At 37.5% G+C, this 23,016-nt stretch overlaps 1 protein-coding gene across 1 annotated transcript in view; it reads left to right on the forward strand.

Annotated features, from left to right (window-relative positions):
* eya2 (EYA transcriptional coactivator and phosphatase 2) overlaps window positions 1-22,276 on the forward strand; it is a 33,393-nt gene extending 11,117 nt beyond the window's left edge. The window contains exons 2-16 of the mRNA XM_062996663.1: window positions 3,855-3,916; window positions 4,032-4,072; window positions 4,181-4,300; window positions 5,505-5,621; window positions 7,919-7,995; window positions 9,101-9,281; window positions 9,379-9,518; window positions 9,770-9,853; window positions 12,551-12,640; window positions 16,775-16,833; window positions 17,470-17,630; window positions 17,755-17,869; window positions 20,057-20,178; window positions 20,273-20,373; window positions 21,607-22,276. Coding sequence (XP_062852733.1) covers window positions 4,204-4,300; window positions 5,505-5,621; window positions 7,919-7,995; window positions 9,101-9,281; window positions 9,379-9,518; window positions 9,770-9,853; window positions 12,551-12,640; window positions 16,775-16,833; window positions 17,470-17,630; window positions 17,755-17,869; window positions 20,057-20,178; window positions 20,273-20,373; window positions 21,607-21,687 — 1,425 coding nt within the window. The 5' untranslated portion in view covers window positions 3,855-3,916; window positions 4,032-4,072; window positions 4,181-4,203 and the 3' untranslated portion in view covers window positions 21,688-22,276. The remainder of the gene's footprint in view (window positions 1-3,854; window positions 3,917-4,031; window positions 4,073-4,180; window positions 4,301-5,504; window positions 5,622-7,918; window positions 7,996-9,100; window positions 9,282-9,378; window positions 9,519-9,769; window positions 9,854-12,550; window positions 12,641-16,774; window positions 16,834-17,469; window positions 17,631-17,754; window positions 17,870-20,056; window positions 20,179-20,272; window positions 20,374-21,606) is intronic.
* Window positions 22,277-23,016: the final 740 nt, after the last annotated feature.

Consider the following 23,016-nt stretch of genomic DNA (forward strand, 5'->3'; position numbering starts at 1 on the left):
TACGAAACAACGTAGTGATGCACTCGTTTAATAAAGAAATAAATACACGGTATATTCACATATTGTCGGGAGCATAACACTTTATTAACTTCTTCTGTTACGGTACCGAATACCAGACAGCTGAGTCAAGCACACTGTTTCATGTTCTATGGAAGGCCTAAAGGGTCAAAACACACTCACTTCGTGTACAAAAGTCCATCAAACCCTTGTCACAATACAAGCACTTTAAGAACTGGCTTTCCTTCATAACAAAAGAGCCTTTCCATTTCAAGTTTTACTGTAATGCTTTCAAGTAACTTATTTTCTTATATTCAAGTTAAGCTGCTACACAGATTTCTGTTCATTTTTAGTGCATCACTGCATTAAACAGATTTTTTTTCTTCGAATGTAAAGTTTAAAGTAAAACTGTAATTATCTCACTCATTTTGATTGATTTTGTAAAAATACAAAAACATTAAGCCAATAGCTTGGATGCAGTATTTTTCCCTTCAGCACTGCAGAGCTATTTAGTTGTTAAACTTATACACTGGATTAATTTGAATAACTGTTATGTACTTGAAGTGTGCACTGTGTGAACAGTATTATCCAGTTCTTATCTAGACAATATCTAGAAAATACAAATATCGGTTTGAGACTCGGTATCGGATCGGGATCAAAATTAATAATCGGGATCGGTATCGGGAACAAAAAAACGTGATCGGGACATTCCTACACAGTACTGTAAGTCGCTTTGGATAAAAGCGTCTGCTAAATGCTGAAAATGTAAATGTACATACAAAATAGTGGAAGAACTACATGGTCATTTTAAATGTTTTATTTATATAGTTCAAAAAGGGTGTATTTTATGTGAAAAAAGTGTATGGATGTTATTATTATATTTATTTAAATGTAAGATGATGACCAGTGTAAATGTTGTGTCTTAAAATTAGGGGAAGGACCAGAGATGAACCAAAAATGTTTTTATTTCATTTGTCAATTACACTCCCCCCCCTCCCTCTTTTCCTTCACTTTATTATTACTCTTTCAGCTGTTGCACTTTCGAGACAGTTGCTCTTTCTCTCTGATGATTGGCCCCTCCTGTTGCGACCATTGCTCATGTGCCGAGCCTCTGTCTCAGACAGTTTGAGATCAGATGGCACAGTGGCCTGACCTGACCAGATTGATTAGCCCTAAGGGAGAGCCAGAAAGTCTTTTTCTTGTTCATGACAGACTCTTGACTTCTGGTGACTTCAAACACCTGATAGTGCATCGTTTTGTCCTGAGCTGACTCAAGTCTTAGGCTAAATCTCAAAGCTGGAGGATTTTGTTATGAAGATAATTGCATTTTAAGATGCAAGCCAAACGTAGTCTGATGGCTCGAAAATAGTTCTTCCTGAATTGTCCCTCTGCCAGTGGGATTTAATGTGTCAAAGTAATCCATAGCATACAATCCTATAAGCCTAATACTACTACTGTTATTATTACTAATACTGAAATATCATAGCATGCCAAAACACACAGAACTTGTACAGAGAGGCAGCAGGCTGAGACCACGAGGGTAAAAAAGTAAAAGTACTGGTTCAGCTGTTTTACTAACATTTCCAACAGTCATCAAATAGCATTCCTTAATGTACCTGTTGACCCCAACATTATTTATAATCTTGATGAAGGAAAAACATTGACTGGATAAATTAACTACTAGACCTGACACAATCAATACATTTTGCTTGAGCTAATCCTAACTGTTTTCAGATAACCCTAATTGTTTCATTTGTTTATTGGCATGCACTGGTAAATACACCATTCATTACAATTCTATTAACATAAATAAATTACTGAGGCATTATAACTTAGTCATCATTGTTACTTAATGTTAAACCATGGACTGGTAACAGCTTTGTTGTTTAACACTTTTATGTTTGATTTGATGGAGTTCTTAAGCAACCGATTTAATGTTTACTTATTGTATTTTCCATTTTTAATTTTAATGCTATTGTTAATTTGGATGTATGGCTGGCTGTTGAAATAGGCATATTTATTTATTTACTATTTGTGTGTGTGGGGTCAGAATCTATCTTTTATTTTACTTTTATCTTTAAAATCAATGAAAAGATAAAAAAAATAAAAATTAAAACTACTACTACAACTATTATTATTATTACAAAACATTGAAAATTATCACCAAGTATATCACCAAGAAAGAAAAAAGGAAATCACGTAATTTGACTTTTACCTCTTAACAACAACAAATTGTTAGTCTCATGGCTTTTGTTCATGATTTTCATATATATAATTTCTATAGTTTTTTTGCACCCAACCATTTAAAAAAGTCATTTTTTAGATGATTCCCTTTTTCTAAAAACCACATTAACATTTATGAATTACAGCAAGATATTTTAAAGAACTGTTGAAGAGTGAGTTTTGTGATTGCAGTAAGATGTCTGACACCAAAATAGATCAAATTAAGTGTGTGGAAGCATTTTGTATAGCGTGAATATGTAAGTGCTTAAACTTTTTTTGTTTGTTTTTAACTTCTTAACGTCTTTTTATCTCCATCTTTAATAATAATTATGTCCACATCTTGTTGTTTATTTTTCTATAGCACAATATTAGTTTAAACGTACTTCCTCCTTTATTTTTGCTTTTTAAGCAAACGTACAAAGTCAGGCAGTCTTTTCAAACCTTTGCATTTGAAGATTACCCACAAGAAAAAATGTGTGAAAAAATATTGTTTAAGACACAAAACTATTATTTAACACTAATACACAAAGTAATGATACATGTCTCACACAGCCAGTAGTTTATTTCATTTCATTTTTCTTTTACCATCGCTGTATGCTGGTCAGGGTTACAGTGGGTCTGGTTTCCTTGTGAACACAACCCAGACAGGGCATCAATTTTATTGTGGGGCTACGTCTCAGTGGTGGTGGGCTAGTGTAATAGACCTGCACCACCCGAGCGGTGCCAAAAGTTATGTATGCTCTATTTATATCAGGTTTTTTTGCATTTTCCCCAATGTTGCACCCAGTCGAGTTGTATGCAATTACCCAATTGCAATTTGCTTCCTCTCTACTGCTTCAGTCCTGACAGAGGAGAGCCATAACGCCGACAGCTCCTTTTTACCTGCACGAAGCGAGTTCATATAAACAAGACAATCGACTGTGTAGGCGCCCAGTCTGTCGGTGGCAGAGCTAAGATTCAAACTTGATTTAGCTCTGGTGTGCTAGCATGTTTTACCGCTCTGCCACCTAAGCACCCCTAAATGTGTTTCTTGAACTTTTACACTGGTCGTGTGTTTTCGGGTGTTTGCCTAATACTGTGACGCTATGAAAGTAATATTTTATACAAGTTTATACCAACCTTCTACAACTGTAACATCTTTGTTTTCCAATAAGCTCACCATGTTGCCGAGACACAGCAGTCTCACCTCTAGTTGCCCACAACATAGAACTGTGCATATTGACTGCAGTATATTGTTTCTCTTCATCATTACTCATCAGGCTGTTGGCATGTCACAGCACCTGCAGTTTCCTGCCAAATTATGCCACGTCAGAAGAGCAAGAGCAAGTCGATGCATTGTTCTTTTCCAGGAACATAATCTCACCGAGCAGGTTCATGCAAACAAGTGGCTTAGTGTTTTCTCTGTAACAGAATTTTCATTATGCAAAACCTAAAGCAACACCGTCTGTAAACATTATGGTGACTGTAATTCCCCATAACAAAGGAGTCATAAACTTTTAATTTACCACACAAAAATAAAATCTAAGGTTTTCAGCAGATTGTGTGTGTAGATAAGAGGTTACCTAGTGATAAAGCTCAATAACAATTTGCTTTGGGCTGTGTTTTTCGCTGATTGTTCCTCTTCATTGTTTCAGATGGCAAGGAGCTAAGAGTGGGAGAGAAAAAGAAAAGAACGTCAATCCACCCTCACTGACAGGTTAGATTTACAGCTAGAAGTAACGGCCATATTTTCCCATAAAATAGCTTTTTATTTTCAGCCAGTGTTTCTAAAGGTCAATGTCATTTTTCTCTCTCATACATTGTATTTCCAGGGGGCTTGATATCTACACATCGATTCTACATATTACAGCATGTGAGTATTTAATATTTCTGCTCTAGTTTTAGTGTAGATTAGAACTATAAATAAACAGTGTGGATTAAAATGTAGAGTATGTAAGATTATTACTGCTGTGTTTTCTAGTCCAGCTGTTTCGAGTACAAGTGATGGCTGCTTATGGACAGACACAGTATAGTCCTGCCATCCAGCCTGCAGGTCCCTACACACCCTACACACATCAGGGATACAGTGTGCCTTCCTACAGTAAGTATGCCAGTAGTATTTGGACATCTGACCATGGGTTTGTTGGACATTCCATTTTAAAAACAAAAGGAAAATAGAGTAAAATAGAGTTCAGACATTATTTACTGTTTTCAAGTGCATTTAAACCTTTAGATCTGATGATTACAAAAATCTAATATGTGTGGGGGGGGGGCAGTTGTAGCCTAGCGGTTAAGCTACTGGTCTAGTAATCGAAAGGTTGCTGGTTCAAGCCCCACCACTGCCAGATTGCTACTGTTGGGCCCTTGAGCAAGGCCCTTAACCCTTAATTGCTTAGACAGTATACTGTCACAGTACTGTAAGTCACTTTGGATAAAATCGTCTGCTAAGTGCCGAAAATGTAAATGTGATTGTACATGCTGAGGAAAATTGGGGGTCATGAGGGCATGGGTTTTACCCTTTGATGCACAAGCTAAGCAAACCCCTTCTAATGCACAACATGGGTCAAAAATGACCCATATTCATCCATTCAAGAATATTTTCATATGCACATTTGTCAGTTATTCATGTATTTGCTGTCTTAGCTAATAAAAGCTATCTATACTAGAATATGTAAACAGCTAGCAAGCAAATAGTATTGGACATATTCAAGATTCAAGAGCCTAATCTTTGGTTGTCTTTCAAAAGATCAGTAAATATGTTTTTGACTACAAACACTTACAAATGTCAGTAGTTTCTGTCAAATTCCATAGTAAATACATAAGGGTCATTTTTAACCCATGTTGTGCATTAGAAGGGTAGTGATACAAAAATGATTTTTATTAAAAAAGCAAAAAATATAAAACTGAAATAAGGATTTGTGATGATCAAAAACAAGTTAATTGAAAAATTCATGGAAGCTTGAATGACGAAATTAATTTATTGCAAAGATATAGAAAATAAAAACTCAGTTGGGTCACTTTTGACCCAGGTTGTGCATCAAAGGGTTAAACTTTTTTCCAGTTACCGTTTGTAAGGGATTTTGTTCTCCTCTTGTTCTCTTTATGTCTGGGTGAGTCTGGACTGGTTGCTTGAAATTGCCCCTAGGTGTAAGAGAATGGTGTGGTCCCCTGAAACGCATAAATGACCTTGCCCAGAGTGTATTCCTGCTTTTGGTTTTTTTTGTAATCATAATATAACGTGTACTGAATAATTCACTAACATGTTTTCATGTTTATTTATTATATTTTGATCTGTCTTTATCCAGATATTAAAACAGAAGATGGCTTGAGCCATTCACCAGGACAGAGCAGTCTGATTGGCTACACGTCCAACTTCAGCAGTACACCACCAAGCCAATCTCTTTACAGTTACTCCACACATGGTCAGTTTTCCAGTCGAATTGTTCTTGCTTACTCTGTGTTTGTGTGTATTTTTTGCTCCTGTAGAATAACCAAGTCATCCTTTAGCTCTGTCCACATGCACACACACTAACTCGTACATGCAAAAAAACAGAAACACATGCAGACACAGACATACGCCCACACTGTATTTCTTGGCTGATAAAAGCTGTTTGATGGGTGGCTTGTGAGGTCTGAGCCCACCCCCGTACACACTTTTCCAGGTGCTGGCTGTGGCCCATCCTGGCCCCTTTCTCTCTCTTTCTGTTTGTCTGTTTCTCTTTCTCTTTCTGCCCCCACCACACCTGTTCTCCATTAGCTGCGGTCTGGGGCCCTGGCGTCAGCCGTCTCTCTCCTCACTTGGGGGTCAAGCCCTTCCACTGCTCCCCATCACAACGCACGACCCATTGGCGGAGAGTTGGTGTTGCTTTGAGTGGCATAACCCACCAGTACTCCAACACCCCCACCTAGCATGTCCATTCAATCTTCGGCTGCCCTTTGCTAGCTTAAACCCAGCAAATTTTATTGCTGCCATTACACCGTGAAATTGACCTTTTGGTTAAGGTGAAAGTTGAAGTGGTATTAGGATGTTTTCATTCTTTAAGAGCTACTTCAAGTGGAAAATGAGAAAGATTGAGATAGCATGCTGTGCTTTTCAATTAGATTTTTATTTAACAACTGGGCACAACACAAAATAGTTTCCATAATTTTTGCTGTTTAATTACTAGTGCTTGTACCGTTCAGTGTGATTTACAACCGCTGACAGTGTCTCAATTCCAAAGGCTTCTCGTTTACGGTAATAAACTAGATTTGCATGTCATAGATGGGCAATACATCATGGAAAATGTGTCCAAACTGTATAGCACTGCTTTAGATGACTTTTGATGAAAAGGAGACATGATATAGCTTTAAAAAAAATAACCCTTTGCTGTATGTCAAAGGTCTTTGCATTTTACGGAGAGAAAATCAGAAACCGTGATCTCACTCCCCCACCTTTCGCTTTTTTGAAGTCTTTTGTTTGCTTCCTCTGAGAATTCTCAGAGCTTTGGCACAGTCATTTATCTAAAGAAAGTCTGAAAACAGGAATGGAGAAAGGAGGGAGGAAGGGAAAGGATACAGAGCCGGCAGCATTCCCTTTCTATGTCTAATAGCAATGATGGATTCTTTTTCGGCCTTCTCTTTATGTCCCACCTGTATTGTGTTTTTTAGTTTAAATTAAGATTTTAAACAAGGGGTGCTTTATAATATATTTTTATTATTTTTGTGAATAATCCTCCAGCTATTGTACTGCTGTTGCTTGTTGCATTTGAGATGAAGCACTTTGTCTTGGAGACTGTAACTTAGAGACCTGGTAACTGTACAGCTGAACAGCTTTTGTGCTGGCTGTGCCATTGTTTTCTATGAGATGAGACATTGCACATTGCTGTTTACCTTGCCGCGCACAGTCTGATTAAACATTGACACAGTTTTTCAGAGCACCGTACTGAGACGGTGTTTATATGACATAGAAGTAAAGCAGAGACATGGCAGAAAGAAAGGTGACTAGTGAACTGTAAAATTGGGAGACTGGGTTAACAAGTTTCCTAATTCTAAAATAACGTGTTGGGTCGTCGCCTTTAAATGAATAAAAAATAAAGTTTGATAAACCCTTGTGAATTTTTTGCTGAATTTGTATCCTCTCACATTTCCAAATTACGCCACTGCAAGAGCTTTAGTATAAGCTTCAAAAGTAGCTGCCAAGTTACTCTGTTCAATATTTATATCCATAAAAGTGGCAATTCTATAGAGTTTTTGTTTGTTTGTTTTGTATTTCAATTTAGCCCATCAACCCTTATAAGAAACACTTAGCTGTTGGTCTCAAAAGGGGAAGCAAGAGTGTAACTTAAAAGTTTTGAACTTTTAATCACAGCTTAAAAGACAAGACACACAGAAGCCTAGCATGTTATCTAAAATGTGTTTTAAATTCATAGAAAGTGTTGCATTTGGGAGCAATAAAATGATTGGCTACAACTGAATGAGAAATGTCAACTACTGACAACCTTTTTAGAAAGGATGCAAAACCACATACCGTTATTCCCATGGTTATCAGTTCTTGTTTTTATACCAGCCATATTTACCCAGAGCTCAAGTGCACATGCAGAAAAGAAAACATGAAACTGCAGTTGTTATGCATGTGGTTATTATAATAACAAGTAAAAAGACAAACACTGTGTAGACTGTCTAGTGTACCACCATCAGCTTTATGGGATCTCTCAAAGGCTTTCTGTTTGCTTCTTTTCAGGTGGCAGTATTTCATCTGGAATTTTCCAGAGCACCAATGCAATCACAGGCTCCACGCCATTCAGTCCCACACAGCAAGTAAGAGACTCAAATGAGAAAGCAAGCAACATCTAGTGTCAGTCTAGCTAGTGTAACATTATGCAACAAGCAGCTTGTATATTGAATTCTTAATGGAATTTAGATCCTATAAGTAATATTTATAAAGAACAACATTCCTTGTCACTTGTCAGAATGAGCTATTTGAGCTGCTATTTGATTTTAAGAAATTATATTAATGCTGTCACCCCCACATGCTGCTGCCACCCCCAGCCCTGATCGAGGAGAGCCAAGGCTGTCACATGCCCCCTCCAACACGGGGTCTCACACAGCGCAGTATGGCATACGCAGAGCCACCCCCGTGCAGGCGCCTTGACCAGTCGGTAGAGGTCGATACCCCCCACTGACACAACCAAACGTGTGTCTGTGTAGGCACCCGGCTGGCTGATATCAGAACTGAGATTCAGTCTTGAGAGCTCTATATCTCAGCACATGTGGGCTAGCGTGTTTTAACGCTGTGCCACCTGACAACTAAGTTGACTTACTTTTTACAAACAGCATGATGTGTACCATAACTAGAAAAAGATAAATAAAAGATAATTATTTTCTAGAAAAGCTGCAGCCAGGAGCTGTTGTCTCATTCTTGACTATCAAATCTCTTCTCGGGCACATGAGAAAACTCTACCACTTGGCTACAACAGACATGATTGGCTGTGACCGAAATTTTGGGATGGCTAAAGCGCTGCAATGGATTTGATATTCCTGCCTTGCACCCAGTGTTTTCCAGTGATACCTGACCCAGGGTAAAGTGGAAAATTAAATAAAAAAAATTTCCAAAAGGTACAGCCAGTAACTTAGTGTTTATCCACAACTTGGTTAAAAACGAATGTACTTGGAAGCCAAATAAAAGTTCATTAAAGCATTAAGAATCCCACAACCTTGGAACTAAAAAATAAAACACATTTTCTATACTTATACAAGCTATTTAAAAAAATCTGATTACTGAGTGACTCATAGACTCCTTTATTACATTATTCAAGTGCATATAAACCCAATGATCAGATTAAAACTTGATTTCTGCTCTCATCTAATTATTTTGTACTTTTAAATGCTTTAATGCATTCTTACTTTACTTTGTTTCCATAAGGATTTCACAGCATATTCCAGCTACGGCCAAAGCCAGTACTCGCCTTACTATAACTCGCACTACAACAACCCCTACCTCACAACCAGTAATATTAGCCCATCAACCATCGGCACAGCAATCCCCTATCAGCATCCTGAACATCCTACTGTAACAACCAGCCACAGCCCTGACTCGCATCCAGGTAAAATGACCTAATCATTGATAATCATTGATATTAGTCATATCAATGATAACTTTATATTGCACAATATTAAAATGTGTGTGTGTATGTGTGCCAGGGGAATACCAACCGCCCCCTAGCCCCCCAACCCCAGGAAAGGAGCAGGAAGGAGGTCCAGCCAGACGAGGCTCGGACGGAAAGCTACGGGGAAGAAAGAGGGCCAATGACCCGGCACCCCCACTGGATTCAGAGATCGAGGTACACATGCTGCTCAGTGCCCTTTCTCACAGAGTCAAGAGCAAAGCAAACTGGTTTCCATCATGTGTATTTACTGTGTGCTGGTTTCAGGTTTATTGTTTATGAGTATTGAAATGAAGCTTTGACTCATCATATTTTTAATGTCTATAAAACAAAATAAAAGCTGTTGTTTTGGAATAATCAGACAGTTAGACCACAGATGGGATTTTGCCTTTAATACTAATGTTGTGGGTTTGTCTGTCTGCCCGCAGAGGGTGTTTATTTGGGACCTGGACGAAACCATCATCATTTTCCACTCGTTGCTTACCGGCTCTTTTTCCACCCGCTTCGGCAAGGTACAAACCTGTTCTATTACTTAAGTTCTGACAAATGGAATGTCCTCTTCCAACCTCCCTCAGCTATTTGACAGTAATTAGTTGTTCTGTTGTACTGCACAAGAACACCTATTTAACAACAAGTTCCTTCAATGCACAGTAATTATGTGGTGGTAATACCTCTACAACTGTGTCATTAACTAATGCCATTTGATTGACAGATCATGACCCATTCTTTAATCCTCAAGCAGCGTAAAGCAGAAATCTGGTGCCAAGTTTCGAATGCTTAATATTTCATAGTAAAAGGATGATATTTAGGATATGCTGATCCAGTTTTGCAAAAGATTTATTTAAATCCATAAACTTTATTAGAGTATCTGCTTACAAAAATGGCAGTAACAATATTCTAGAAAATTCACACAGCTGCACAGTTCACTCTCTTAAGTGTATTAAAATGAATGAAAACCAAAACAAGGTAATATATGCAAGGCAAGCTCAATGACCAAAAGACAAAACACTCCAAGAAATAGAATTTATATGAAAATTATTAAAAATATGCTACTGACTAATAAAAGAAGGCTTAAGTTAAATGTATATTCTTATAACACAAAGCTATGTCTTGTCATTGCAGCGTTTTCTACTACTTTTTTTCTACTTTTTTTAACCTAACTGACCTGTGTAAACTTGCTATATTACTTCGCGTGTTTCTCAGTTTTCTTCTAACAATGGTCACGTTGAAAGCAGCTGTGTTTCCACTTTGTCATAAAATACCGGCAGACATTAGATAGCTGTTAAGTTCTTTCATTTTCAATGCTAAAACAATTCCACTGCAGACATGGTGAGACATGCTTTGCAGATGGCTTTACTATGGCACCCCAGTCAACGCATGTCCATAGTATACCACCAGCGACCCTACTTTGCCCCCGGTGCATAATATGTTATAGTATTATGCCTTCAGCCTTAAAAGATTTATATACAATGTCTCAAGTATAAACTGATAACAGCACCATTAGCAGTATAAACAAATTTACATACTATGCCAACACCTTTAAAATAAAGTAGTATTACACTAAATGGCCCTTGGATGTATTGGCACCCTGTCCAGGGTGTTCCTGCCTTGTGCTCAGTGTTTCCTGATGGAACCCAATTACAACCCTGACCATGATGAAACAGTGATTAAAAAAAAAAAAAGAGAAACAGAAATTAATTTATAAGTATGTAGTTACCATAACCATAACTACGTTATTTCAGGTCAAAAATACAATCTCATACCTTGTCTGTCAAAGAAAGCTGTAATGGAAGACATTTTCTATATCTAAAGTCAAAGGCGTTTTACTACCACCCTTGCCATGTTTGTTTAAGCTCAGATTTTTCCCTTTGAAATGCTTTGGGTGTCTTTTTCATCATAGTCCTATGTGAAAAAGTGCCTATATGAAAAATTCAAAGTTATAAAGGCTATTACTGTAAACAGCTGTTTTGCCTGTGGTGAGGCCAGGGCTACAGAGCTGAAATCAGAGCTGAATCTGTCTGACTTTAAATGTTTTTGGGGCTGAGGTGAACTGCAGAGAAAGTCCGGATTGTAACTCTCATTAGGGCCATTCTGGCATCTCATTCATCATCAGGGGTCCATGTATTGTATACATTTTTCAGATTCAGAGGTCCAGTTTTTTTGCTAATCAACTCCTACAAACTGCACTGTGGTTGAGCTTGGCACTAAAAATCTGTGTTGTCAATTAAACTCAATTAAATTCAGCTTTATTGTCATTATACCAATAAAGGGTTTTACAGAATAATGAAACACTGACAGGCTACTTCTCTGGTGCAGCAATAAAAAAATGGATATAAAAGACAACTGTGCAAATATAATAGACAAAAATATAAGACAAAGGTGCATACAGAATATGTGCAAGGTCAGAGGCATTATTAAAGTGTAGACTATATTATAAATAAATATATAGTCTGAATTACTCCAGCTTAGGTGTTTCATGTGCATTAATTAGTAGGGTACAGTATGTTGAGGTGAACCAGGTCAAGTGTGTAAATGTAGTAATTATGATAAACATAGTAAACACAGTTGTTATATTCACAAAGTGTACAGTTCAGGTAGATGTTATCAGCTTGAGTTCATGTATAAGAAGTATACAGTCAAGGACCCATAACAAGTAAATGGGAGATAATTATTTTAATTAAAGGAAGAACTATCTTGTTTATAGCCAAAACTCATCCCCCTTTTCCCCTCTTGTTAACCTCGAATGGGTGGAAAGGAAGGGAAGGCTCCTGTCTTTCTTCCTTTGAGTTAATCTGACACTTACCTCTGGCTGACACCTGCAGCTTGATTAACTGCCAAATGTAAAGCACCAGTTAACTACCTGCCCTGGCTTGGTACCAAGCTTCATAATTACTCAGCTAGTGTCAGCATGCAGCCTGTGCTGTGAATTTACTGTTTGCAGCTGTACATAATGGGCACAGGAAAAGTCAGAAGCTGTGTGTTTTGGAAAGAGACAGACAGAGAGGTCGTACTGACTGAGTGACATTTCTGACTGATTGACGTAAATGCAGTCAAACTTGTGGAAAGAAATAAAGAGCAAACCTGTTATGCCATGCAGCTGATGGCTTTGTATATACAGAAAAATTCCAACTGTCAATTTTGGCAGCTATTAAGCTACTTATAACTGTTCTAGATAAAGAATGAAAATAAACTGACTAATGACGTTTCAGGACTCTGCCAAAGCAGTATCTCTGGGGTTGTGGATGGAAGAGATGATCTTCAACTTAGCAGACTCACGACTCTTCTTCAATGACCTGGAGGTAATAAAACTAATGTGTACTAACAGACATCTTATATACGACATGTGCAGTGTTGTCGCTGTGTAGCCCTTTAGCAAGGCCCTTAGCCCTCAACAGTTTGGATTGTAGACGGGCACACTTTTAAGTCACTTTGGATAAAAACATCTGTAAATGTAAATCTACACACCCAAACCTGCTTTTCCAACCTTTGCTATTCAGATTTCAGCTAAAACGAAACAAATTTCGTCAGAGAAGAACGCTTGTTTATCAACAGATACTGTGTGAATTATGTTAAAAACAAGGATGCACAAGGACAGAATTGCAAACCACACACAAGTTATTTTATGGAAGTTATTATTAATATTAATCATTATGATTAGTGAGCTTGAGTGATGTAATGGTAAGAGCTACGCTGCTGGTATCACCAGTGCCTGTGCTCTGGGGGTTTGAAAATCAACAGGAGTCACAAAGACAGAAGGTGCATGGCATTACGTGAACCTAGCCATTGACGGGGGACACATATCAGTGCACCTTTAGTGCCGATCTCACTGGTGGAGTGGATGTTGAATAGTTACATCAGTCTTGGGGATGATTCTTGTGCCAGGCCACTGTCTGTGAGAAGTTTTACATGTTCTCCCAGTGTCTGTGTGGGTTTTCTCCCCCCTTCCACCTCCTAAAATAATGCATAGGGTGGATTGGCTGCTTTAATATGCCCCTGGGTGTTAGGATGTTAATGGTGAGGGAGGGGTGGCAAACACACTCCCCATATTAGTTTGTATTTTTAAACATTTGTGATTATGTCTGTGCTTATGAATACATCCTTTTTTGTTTGTAAGTATAAAGTCAGGGATAGGGAGGCACAGCAGTCTATTATGATAGCCCACCACCGCTGAGACACGAGTTTGAACCTTTTTTTTTTTTTTTTTAAATGATCTTGTGGTTATACCACATAAATTGGCCTAGCTATCAACATTTTTCCAACATCCTTGGAAGGACTGCTGACTTTTTCACATTGTGACCAATGTTACCCGAGTCCTTTTTTTTCACAATGCTAAACCCTACCCACATCTTTTCCTACAAAGCATACAGAAATAAGACATTTGTTTATGGTTGCGCTGCATGAATTTGAAGGACATTTAAATTCACAGCCAAATGTTTTTCCCTGATGTCTGTTTTATTTGTGACATCAAAATTCCAGGTTAACTGACATTAACTCCTCATACCAAACGTTTTTTTTATATAAAGATGTAAGTGACTAAAATGCACTTTTTAATACCTTTTTCATCTGCATTTAAGCCACCTGACCTTTGTAATTTAAAATGCTTAAATGAATTTCATTTTGCATTATTAAATGCAGAGGTGGAAAGAGTACTAAAATATTGTACTCAAGTAAAAGTACTATTACTTTAATGAATTTCTACTTAAGTATGAGTAAAATTACTAGTCTAAAAATGTACTCAAGTAAAAAGTAACTCATTTAAAATGTACTCAGAGTAAACATTACTTAGTTACTTTTTTAACAGGAGAGTGTGTCTCTTCTGTGTAATGCAAACAGGACCAGTGGATATAAATCTCACAATAGTGTTTTTAATTAAAATATAATAGAAAAACATTTAGGGATGTGTAATGTGTCATTTTAGTACAGACCATCCCATAAAACATTTTCAAACTGTATAACACTGAAGTTGGCATTAATTGTGAATTCTATAGACCAGCCTTCTTTTCATCACCAACAAATACCAAACAACAGTCATACTGCAAATCTCATAACTCAAAACAAGTCAAGGTTACAAGTGTTGTGACTTTCACTAAATGAAGATGTAAGACAAAACTTTGCCATTCTTTGATATCAGACTATGTTATCAAATAACGAAACATCAAACTCCAAACATGTTAAACTTTTAAAATCATCCTTCCCTCCCTACTCTATACCTAGATTACAGCTCCTTTATTCTAGCACCAGTTTATTTTCCATCGCAGAATTCACTGCAGCAGTTTCTCAGACGTGATTTTTTAGCGTTTTTTTTTTACTCAGTAACGGATGTTATTTAAAACGTAGCGAATTACAATTCTTAATACAAAACATACTTAAGTAAAAGTAAAATTACTGGTTGTAAAATCTACTTTAAAAAGTACAAGTACACAAAAAACCGTGAGTAACTGTAATTCGTTACTTTCCACCTCTGATTAAATGTGCTTACATAAAATAGATCTCATAGAACAATTTGATATGTTTTGGTATTAAAAAAAGCTGAAAAAAGCAAATATTCTGTAATCATGACACTAGGATTTTGTTACATGGTACACTTATTAATATATACTGTGTAACTATGTTAATGACAGATTTACATACTTAAAAGTGATTATTTTCATTAAAGTGCATCTCAGTATCGATCAAAGTAATACTAAGGCATTATGAAGACCCTTGAGAGAACCCAGTTTTTTTCTTTTTTTCTTTTTTGTCTTCATCCTTGTTTTTGAAGCATTGTGTTGCTCTAACAAAGAAAAGGATTAAACTCTGCTTTGGAGGAGGAGTAAAACTTTGAGGTGTTAATTACGGGTGTGTGGCTGTCTCTGAAAGAAAACTTTGTCCTGGGGAGGAGCAACATAGTGCAGAGGGGGTGGAGGAGAGAGCACACAATTATTTCTTCAGCAGGTTTTAATGACACCCTTGTGCCCCTTTTTCTCTAGTTTGTCCCCCTAATAGTTCTAACCTCTAGTCAGAGCCATTTTTCACTGTTTAGACCACCTAGCTGATTTATCTGATCTCTATACAGCTTTGGCAGCCTGGGAAAGAAGAGCAGCCGTGGGCAAAAATCATTTCTAAATAACTGTAGGTTTAGATATATAGACATATTACTGACAGGCTAGGCGGTGTCTTTCTGCTTTTGAAATGTGTCATGTCTGTTCAAGAGCTTACCAAAAAGTTTATGGGGTTTTTTTTCGAGTATTTGTAGGCTTTTGTTGTGGATTTGTTTTTATGATTTTTTTGGTGTTTTAATGTAATAATTGTAGTTCTTGTTGCAAGTGACTAATATATTGTGCTGATGTGAATAGTTTAAATAATAAAAATACATACATATGTTCAAGTACGTAAACCTCCTTTGTCACACTAGGCCTATCTATGTACTGTTATGGTTTAATGCTTTATGTGATGGTTTAATTACCTTTTAATGGTCTGCTCAACTATTTGAATGTAAATACTTGGGTAAAAATAAGCTCTGTTGTAATAATTTTGTTTGGGCCATATCTACTCATTGGTTGATTGGTTTGAAGCTAGCAGCTGAAAAATCGTCCATGAAAGTTGCATCATTTTTGTGATCATCTCAACTGTTTGGTAGAGGCTCATTAAAAATACTGTGTGCACTAGTAAAAAATATTAATTGTTTGTTGGTGTAGTCCCAAGAAACTAAGAAACATTATTTTCATGGCGAGACCATTAAAGGGTTAATCAACCCAGATGACATAAAATTTTCAGACAAATATATTTTACAATATTTTACAGTATTTTACTTTTTTATGGAACAAAATAAATTCTCCATGATATGCTTGCATATACAAATTAATATATATTCATGTTGTGTATCGTTACTGAAATGTACATCATTCTTTCTGCCAGCCATAATCCCTCTGGTTGAGTCAGTTGTGGCATTATTGCTGCTCAGTGGATTGGGGTCTTGTGGTGCTCATTGTATAAGGTCTATAGAGATTTGAGATCGTTATGAGGTAGCGTTGGCCTTCAGAGCAAACTGAAATACGAGAGCAGCTGCAGAGAGAGGTAGAGTGTGTGAAAGAGAAAAAGAAGGATGATAAGGGGAAACCCAAAAGGAAGTCTAGGTTCAGTTGTTGGCAGCACAAGATGTGGCTAATATGCATTGTTTATTAAGACTGTCAGGTTTAGAGGGTGTGTAACAGTCACCTTCAGTTGTTTTTTTTTTTTATTTGAATCTTTTTTTTTCAGCTGTTAGAGGCGCCTGAATGTCTTGGGTCTTAGCAGCTTATTTCCTTTCTGATGTCTTTTTTTTTAATATTCCTGCCTCACTTTATCATTCCCCGAGGCTCTGTGGCGGGTGAACCTGCCTGTGCACAGTACTGCACTGCCTGCCTGAAACACGTCTACTTCTTCACCATATCCGCTTTCCTTTCATTTCACAGGAATGTGACCAAGTTCATATCGATGATGTGGCCTCAGATGACAACGGGCAGGACTTAAGGTATGGTAGTCCTCATAACGCTGGTATAGTCTCTCAGGGATACTTTCGAGGAGTATATTACAATTTCCAATAAAATGAACTATACACCTCGTAAAATGGCCTATCCTTTTTCAAGCTGCATTCCGTTGCCATATAAGGAATTAGTACCTATTGTTTTAGCTTACTTTGAAAATGATCCTGTTTTATCTTTGCCAGTGTTTTAAAATTTTTGTTAATTACTTATTTTCACATCATGTTAACTAAAGCTTATTTATTCAGTTTTTTAGTCTGTGTTTAATTATTTAAGAGCGAATAGTTATTACATTTTAAAAGTTACATTAATGGGTGCTCGGGTGGTGCAGTGGGAAATTATGCTAGCTCATTACTACTGGAATCCATGGTTTAAATCCCTAACTGTGCCATTAGGCAGCCGGCCGTTTACATAAAGGCCCCACAAGCCCCACAAGTCCTGGCGTTACTATAATGCGCACAGTGATTCATGGGGAAACAGGACTCACTACGACCCTGACAAGGATAAAATTGTGATAAAACATGAAAATTAATAATAATTACATTGATTACATTATAGACAACAAACTAGTGTTGTCTCATTCCATTATGTTCTGTTTCTAAGCATCTTCTAATTTCTATGTGCAGCACATATAACTTCGGGACCGATGGATTCCAGAGTCCATCTGGTGGAGGTACACTGTGCCTAGGCTCAGGAGTCCATGGCGGCGTTGACTGGATGAGAAAGCTGGCTTTCCGCTACCGTCGGGTAAAAGAGATCTACAACACCTTTAAGAACAATGTAGGAGGTGAGTGAACCAGAGCCATGGGCAGTAAGAAATAATTATTAGACCTGAAATTCTCAAAAAGCATTACAATGGATTTCTGCAGCTCAGGGTTAGAATTTGAATTTTTTGTGGGCTCTTTTGGCAGGTTTGTTGGGCAGCCCAAAACGGGAGGAATGGCTTCAGCTGAGAAGAGAAATGGAGGTTCTAACCGATCTGTGGCTTACTCATGCTCTAAAGGCACTAGCTCTTATTAACTCCAGGTAAGATCAAATCAAAAGTACAGTGGGGTCAAAAAGTATTTAGTCAGCCACTGATTGTGCAGGTTCTCCTACTTAGAAACTTCAACTATGAGAGACAAAATGAGAAAAAAAAATACAGGAAATCACATTGTAGGATATTTAAAGAATTTATTTGTAAATTATGGTGGAAAATAAGTATTTGGTCAATAACAAACAAGCAAGATTTCTGGCTCTCACAGACCTGTAACTTCTTCTTTAAGAAGCTCTTCTGTCCTCCACTCATTACCTGTATTAATGGCACCTGTTTGACCTCGTTATCTGTATAAAAGACACCTGTCCACAGCCTCAAACAGTCAGACTCCAAACTCAACCATGGCCAAGACCAAAGAGCTGTCGAAGGACACCAGGAAGAAAATTGTAGACCTGCACCAGGCTGGGAAGAGTGAATCTACAATAGGCAAGCAGGTTGGTGTGAATAAATCAACTGTGGGAGCAATTGTAAGAAAATGGAAGACATACAAGACCATTGATAATCTCCCTTGGGGTCAAGATCTCATCCCGTGGGGTCAAAATGATCATGAGAACGATGAGCAAAAATCCCAGAACTACATGGAGGGACCTGATGAATGACCTGCAGAGAGCTGGGACCAAAGTAACAAAGGCTACCATCAGTAACACACTACGCCGAGAGGGACTCAAATCCTGCAGTGCCAGGCGTGTCCCCCTGCTTAAGCCAGTACATGTCCAGGCCTGTCTGAAGTTTGCCAGAGAGCATATGGATGATCCAGAAGAGGATTGGGAGAATATCATGTGGTCAGATGAAACCAAAATGGAACTTTTTGGTAAAAACTCAACTCGTCGTGTTTGGAGGAAGAAGAAGAACCCAAGAACACCATACCTACTGTGAAGCATGGGGGTGGAAACATCATGCTTTGGGGCTGTTTTTCTGCAAAGGGGACAGGACGACTGATCCGTGTTAAGGGAAGAATGAACGGGGCCATGTATCGTGAGATTTTAAGCCAAAACCTCCTTCCATCAGTGAGAGCATTGAAGATGGAACGTGGCTGGGTCTTCCAGCATGACAATGATCCCAAACACACCGCTCGTGCAACGAAGGAGTGGCTCCGTAAAAAGCATTTCAAGGTCCTGGAGTGGCCTAGCCAGTCTCCAGACCTCAACACAGAAAATGTGTGGAGTCCGTGTTGCCCAGCGACAGCCCCAAAACATCACTGCTCTAGAGAGATCTGCATGGAGGAATGGGCCAAAATACCAGCTACAGTGTGTGCAAACCTGGTGAAGACTTACAGGAAACGTTTCACCTCTGTCATTGCCAACAAAGGTTATGTTACAAAGTATTGAGTTGAACTTTTGTTATTGACCAAATACTTATTTTCCACCATAATTTACAAATAAATTCTTTAAAAATCCTACAATGTGATTTCCTGGATTTTTTTTTCTCATTTTGTCTCTCATAGTTGAAGTGTACCTATGATGAAAATTACAGACCTCTCTCATCTTTCTAAGTAGGAGAACCTGCACAATCAGTGGCTGACTAAATACTTTTTGGCCCCACTGTACATTTAGATTGGATTTCTAATGATAAACTATTCAGTAAATAGGAACTTCTCATAATATGTATCTGGATCTTAGAACTAAAATGATTAAAAACAGTAACTAATCAAACTACTCCAGATTGTGAAAGATCAAAACTATAACAAGGTGGCACAATATTTAAAACAAAATAGTATGGAATTTGTAATTTAGCAACCCTAAATTATATAGTTCTCTTATTTATTTTTAAACCTTTTTTTTTTTTTTACTTTTCTACATTTTATAATTGATAGTTACTGTTTTGCTTGTAGTTTAGTCTAAATAGTCACTTAGTATAGGTCACCATTTTCATTTATATTTCCATTCATGCAATTACGGATTTAAGGCCATGCTCAAGGGCCCAGCACTGGCAATTCTTAACAATACATGTAAATTTAAGGCATTTAGCTGATGCCCCTACCCAAATTGACTTACAGTTATAGCCATTTGCTAGTTCAGTACCATAATTGCTGACCCACCGCTGCCCATTATCAGACCTGCAAGTCTGTATTATGTTTCAGCATTAATTAAAAAAAGTTAAGTGTTTTCTTATTACATTTTAATGTTAAACTCCATATCTAGACTTATAAATGTTTCTGCCTTTGTTACCTCTTTCAGACCAAACTGTGTAAATGTGATGGTCACCACCACTCAGCTCATCCCTGCGCTGTCCAAAGTTCTGCTGTACGGTCTGGGAGGTGCATTTCCAATTGAAAACATCTACAGTGCCACCAAGACTGGTATGTTCCATTGCTTTCCTCACAGAAAACATCAAACATCGCTGAATTTTGACTCAGATGGAAATGTAAACCTGTGGTGTATAATTGCGCTTAGGTAAAGAGAGCTGCTTTGAGAGGATAACTCAGAGGTTCGGGAGGCGAGCGGTGTACGTGGTAATTGGAGATGGAGTCGAGGAGGAATCTGTAGCAAAGAAGGTAAGATTCAGCAACACACAACATTAACATTTGCCCTTATACAAGCATTGGGGGGCAAAAGTCTAAGACCACTAGTAAAAATGCTTCTATTTTCCATTTTTCTTGAATTAAGAAGAGCATACAAATACAAATCATAACACCAGGCATAACAATTTAGGTCACAAGTTGAATGTTTGACAAATACACAAATTTCCAAATTTTTCAGTATTTAGCACTACTGAAAAGTATGTATACACAGTTGTGAATTGGCCATAAATACAGAAAGATATTCTGAAATATTGTACATTTTAAGGAATTTAACATTGCACCTAAAGTGCTAATGTGATTATACCACTTGTACACCAACGAGGCATAACATTATGACCACGAACAGGTGAAGTGAATAACACTGATTATCTCTTCATTACAGCACCTGTTAGTAGGTGGGATATATTAGGCAGCAAGTGAACATTTCATCCTCAAAGTTGATGTGTTAGAAGCAGGAAAAATGGGTAAGCGTAAGGATTTGAGCGAGTTTGACAAGGGCAGAATTGTGATGGCTAGATGACTGGGTCAGAGCATCTCCAAAACTGTAGCTCTTGTGGGGTGTTCCCAGTCTGCAGTGGTCAGTATCTATCAAAAGTGGTCCAAGGAAGGAACAGTGGTAAACCGGCGACAGGGTCATTGATGCACATGGGGAGTGAAGGCTGGTGCGTGTGCTCCAATCCAACAGACGAGCTACTGTAGCTCAAATTGCTGAAGAAGTTAATGCTGGTTCTGATAGAAAGGTGTCAGAATACACAGTGCATCACAGTTTGTTGCGTATGGGGCAGCAAAAGGGGGACCAACACAATATTAGGAAGGTGGTCATAATGTTATGCCTCATCGGTGTAATATACTATAATGCAATAATGGCTTTGTGATGTTCCTGATGCAAATACTGATCTATTGTTTTAGGTAAACCTGAAAAATAAAATAACGTTTTATAAAAAGTGTGTAAGATTCCACTAATTAGATTTCATTCAATATGGAACCAATATGGATTTGTTGCTCTGGGACAGAAGTACTACATACTATTGAACAAAACACATTTATATTATTTATATATACATACTATATAAAGACTACAACTAGAAAGCGAAGTTGGTAATTCTTATTGCTAATTGCTTCTAATTTACTGATCAAAGAATAATATGATGACAATAATAATTGTGCATTGTTCAGTTTAAAATAAAAATTTTTACTTTTCTGCAGAAAAATATGCCGTTCTGGAGGGTGTCGTGCAGACCGGACCTTGAGGCACTAAGTCATGCACTAGAGCTGGACTACCTCTAGAGGGCTCAACCTACATCAGTCGTTCACTTGGCTGCGTCTACCTTTCATTAAAAACATGGACTGTGAACCACAATCACATGGCCAAGCCAAGAACTGCAGGACCAGTTTGTTTCAAATCAGTCCAGGAAAAATAATTTCCTTTTACTTTTTTTTTTACTTAATCTGTGACAACTGTTTATACACTGCACTGAACACAATCAAAAACCAGAGTGCTTTACACCACCAAAGAGTTTCAGTTTGTGCCTGTTGATGTCAGACTAAAGAAATACATTCAGTACAACATTGTATGTATGGCTTGTGATGTGAAAAACATTTCAAATCATTTTGGGGGGTTGAGGGGAGGCCTTATTTATGTCTTTGCTATTAATATAGATGAGACGTTTAGGTCCGGGACTAGCTCAAGAGTCTTATGAAACGTTTAGGTCCGGGACTAGCTCAAGAGTCTTATGAAGAAAGATAACCTATTAAATCATTTTTGTAAATCGTGTTATATCGGACTATTTAAACTGTGAAATTCAGTCAAATTCCTTTTGAAAGAATGAATCACAATAATTGCGATAACCTTGATGATTAAAATGGTTTGGGAAATGTGTAGACCTAACACGTTTAGTTTTTTACTTGTTTCTATCAATAATGCAATAATGGTTTTCTGATCTTCCTGATCCAAATACTGATCTAGTGTTTTAGGAACCTGAAAAATAAAATAAGGTTTTATGAAAGTATGTGAGATTCCACTAAATGGATTTTATTCAATATAGAACCGACTCCTGATTTGTGTCTCTGAGTCCAATGTAAGATGTCAAAACTAACCTTGAGATTAGCCACTGTTATCGTTTTAAGGTTTCAATCTGCGGTCTCTGTAACGAATGTCTTTTGTTAAGGTGAGGTGGTATTTTTAGCCCTAGACAATCTCCTGCATTTCTCTTCACTATGTGCCTGGACAACAGTGATGTGTATTATTTGTTTCTGGATGTACATTTTTTCATGTTTTATGTTTTTTGTATTAGCATTACTAAAGTTTATATTTGTGTATCTATCCTGTATGGAAACTGTATGGTTGTGTTTTGGCTTGCATGTGCCTATTACACTGACTGTCCATCTAGCTCTAATTTGTATATAAGGTTTTATTGTTGATTTGTTTTCTTCTGGGCCAATATTATAGAAGAATAGAAATAAATTAATTGCATTTCATGTAATTGCATTTTATTTATAGCATTTAGCAGATGCTTTAATCAAGAACAACTTACAGAAGTGCTTTTTTCTCCCTAGTAGATATTTACTTATCTTACTTATGGTTTAACCAGGTGGTGCAGCGGTAAAAACACACGC

Source organism: Trichomycterus rosablanca, chromosome 6, assembly GCF_030014385.1.
Source record: "Trichomycterus rosablanca isolate fTriRos1 chromosome 6, fTriRos1.hap1, whole genome shotgun sequence".
Lineage (NCBI taxonomy): Eukaryota > Metazoa > Chordata > Actinopteri > Siluriformes > Trichomycteridae > Trichomycterus > Trichomycterus rosablanca.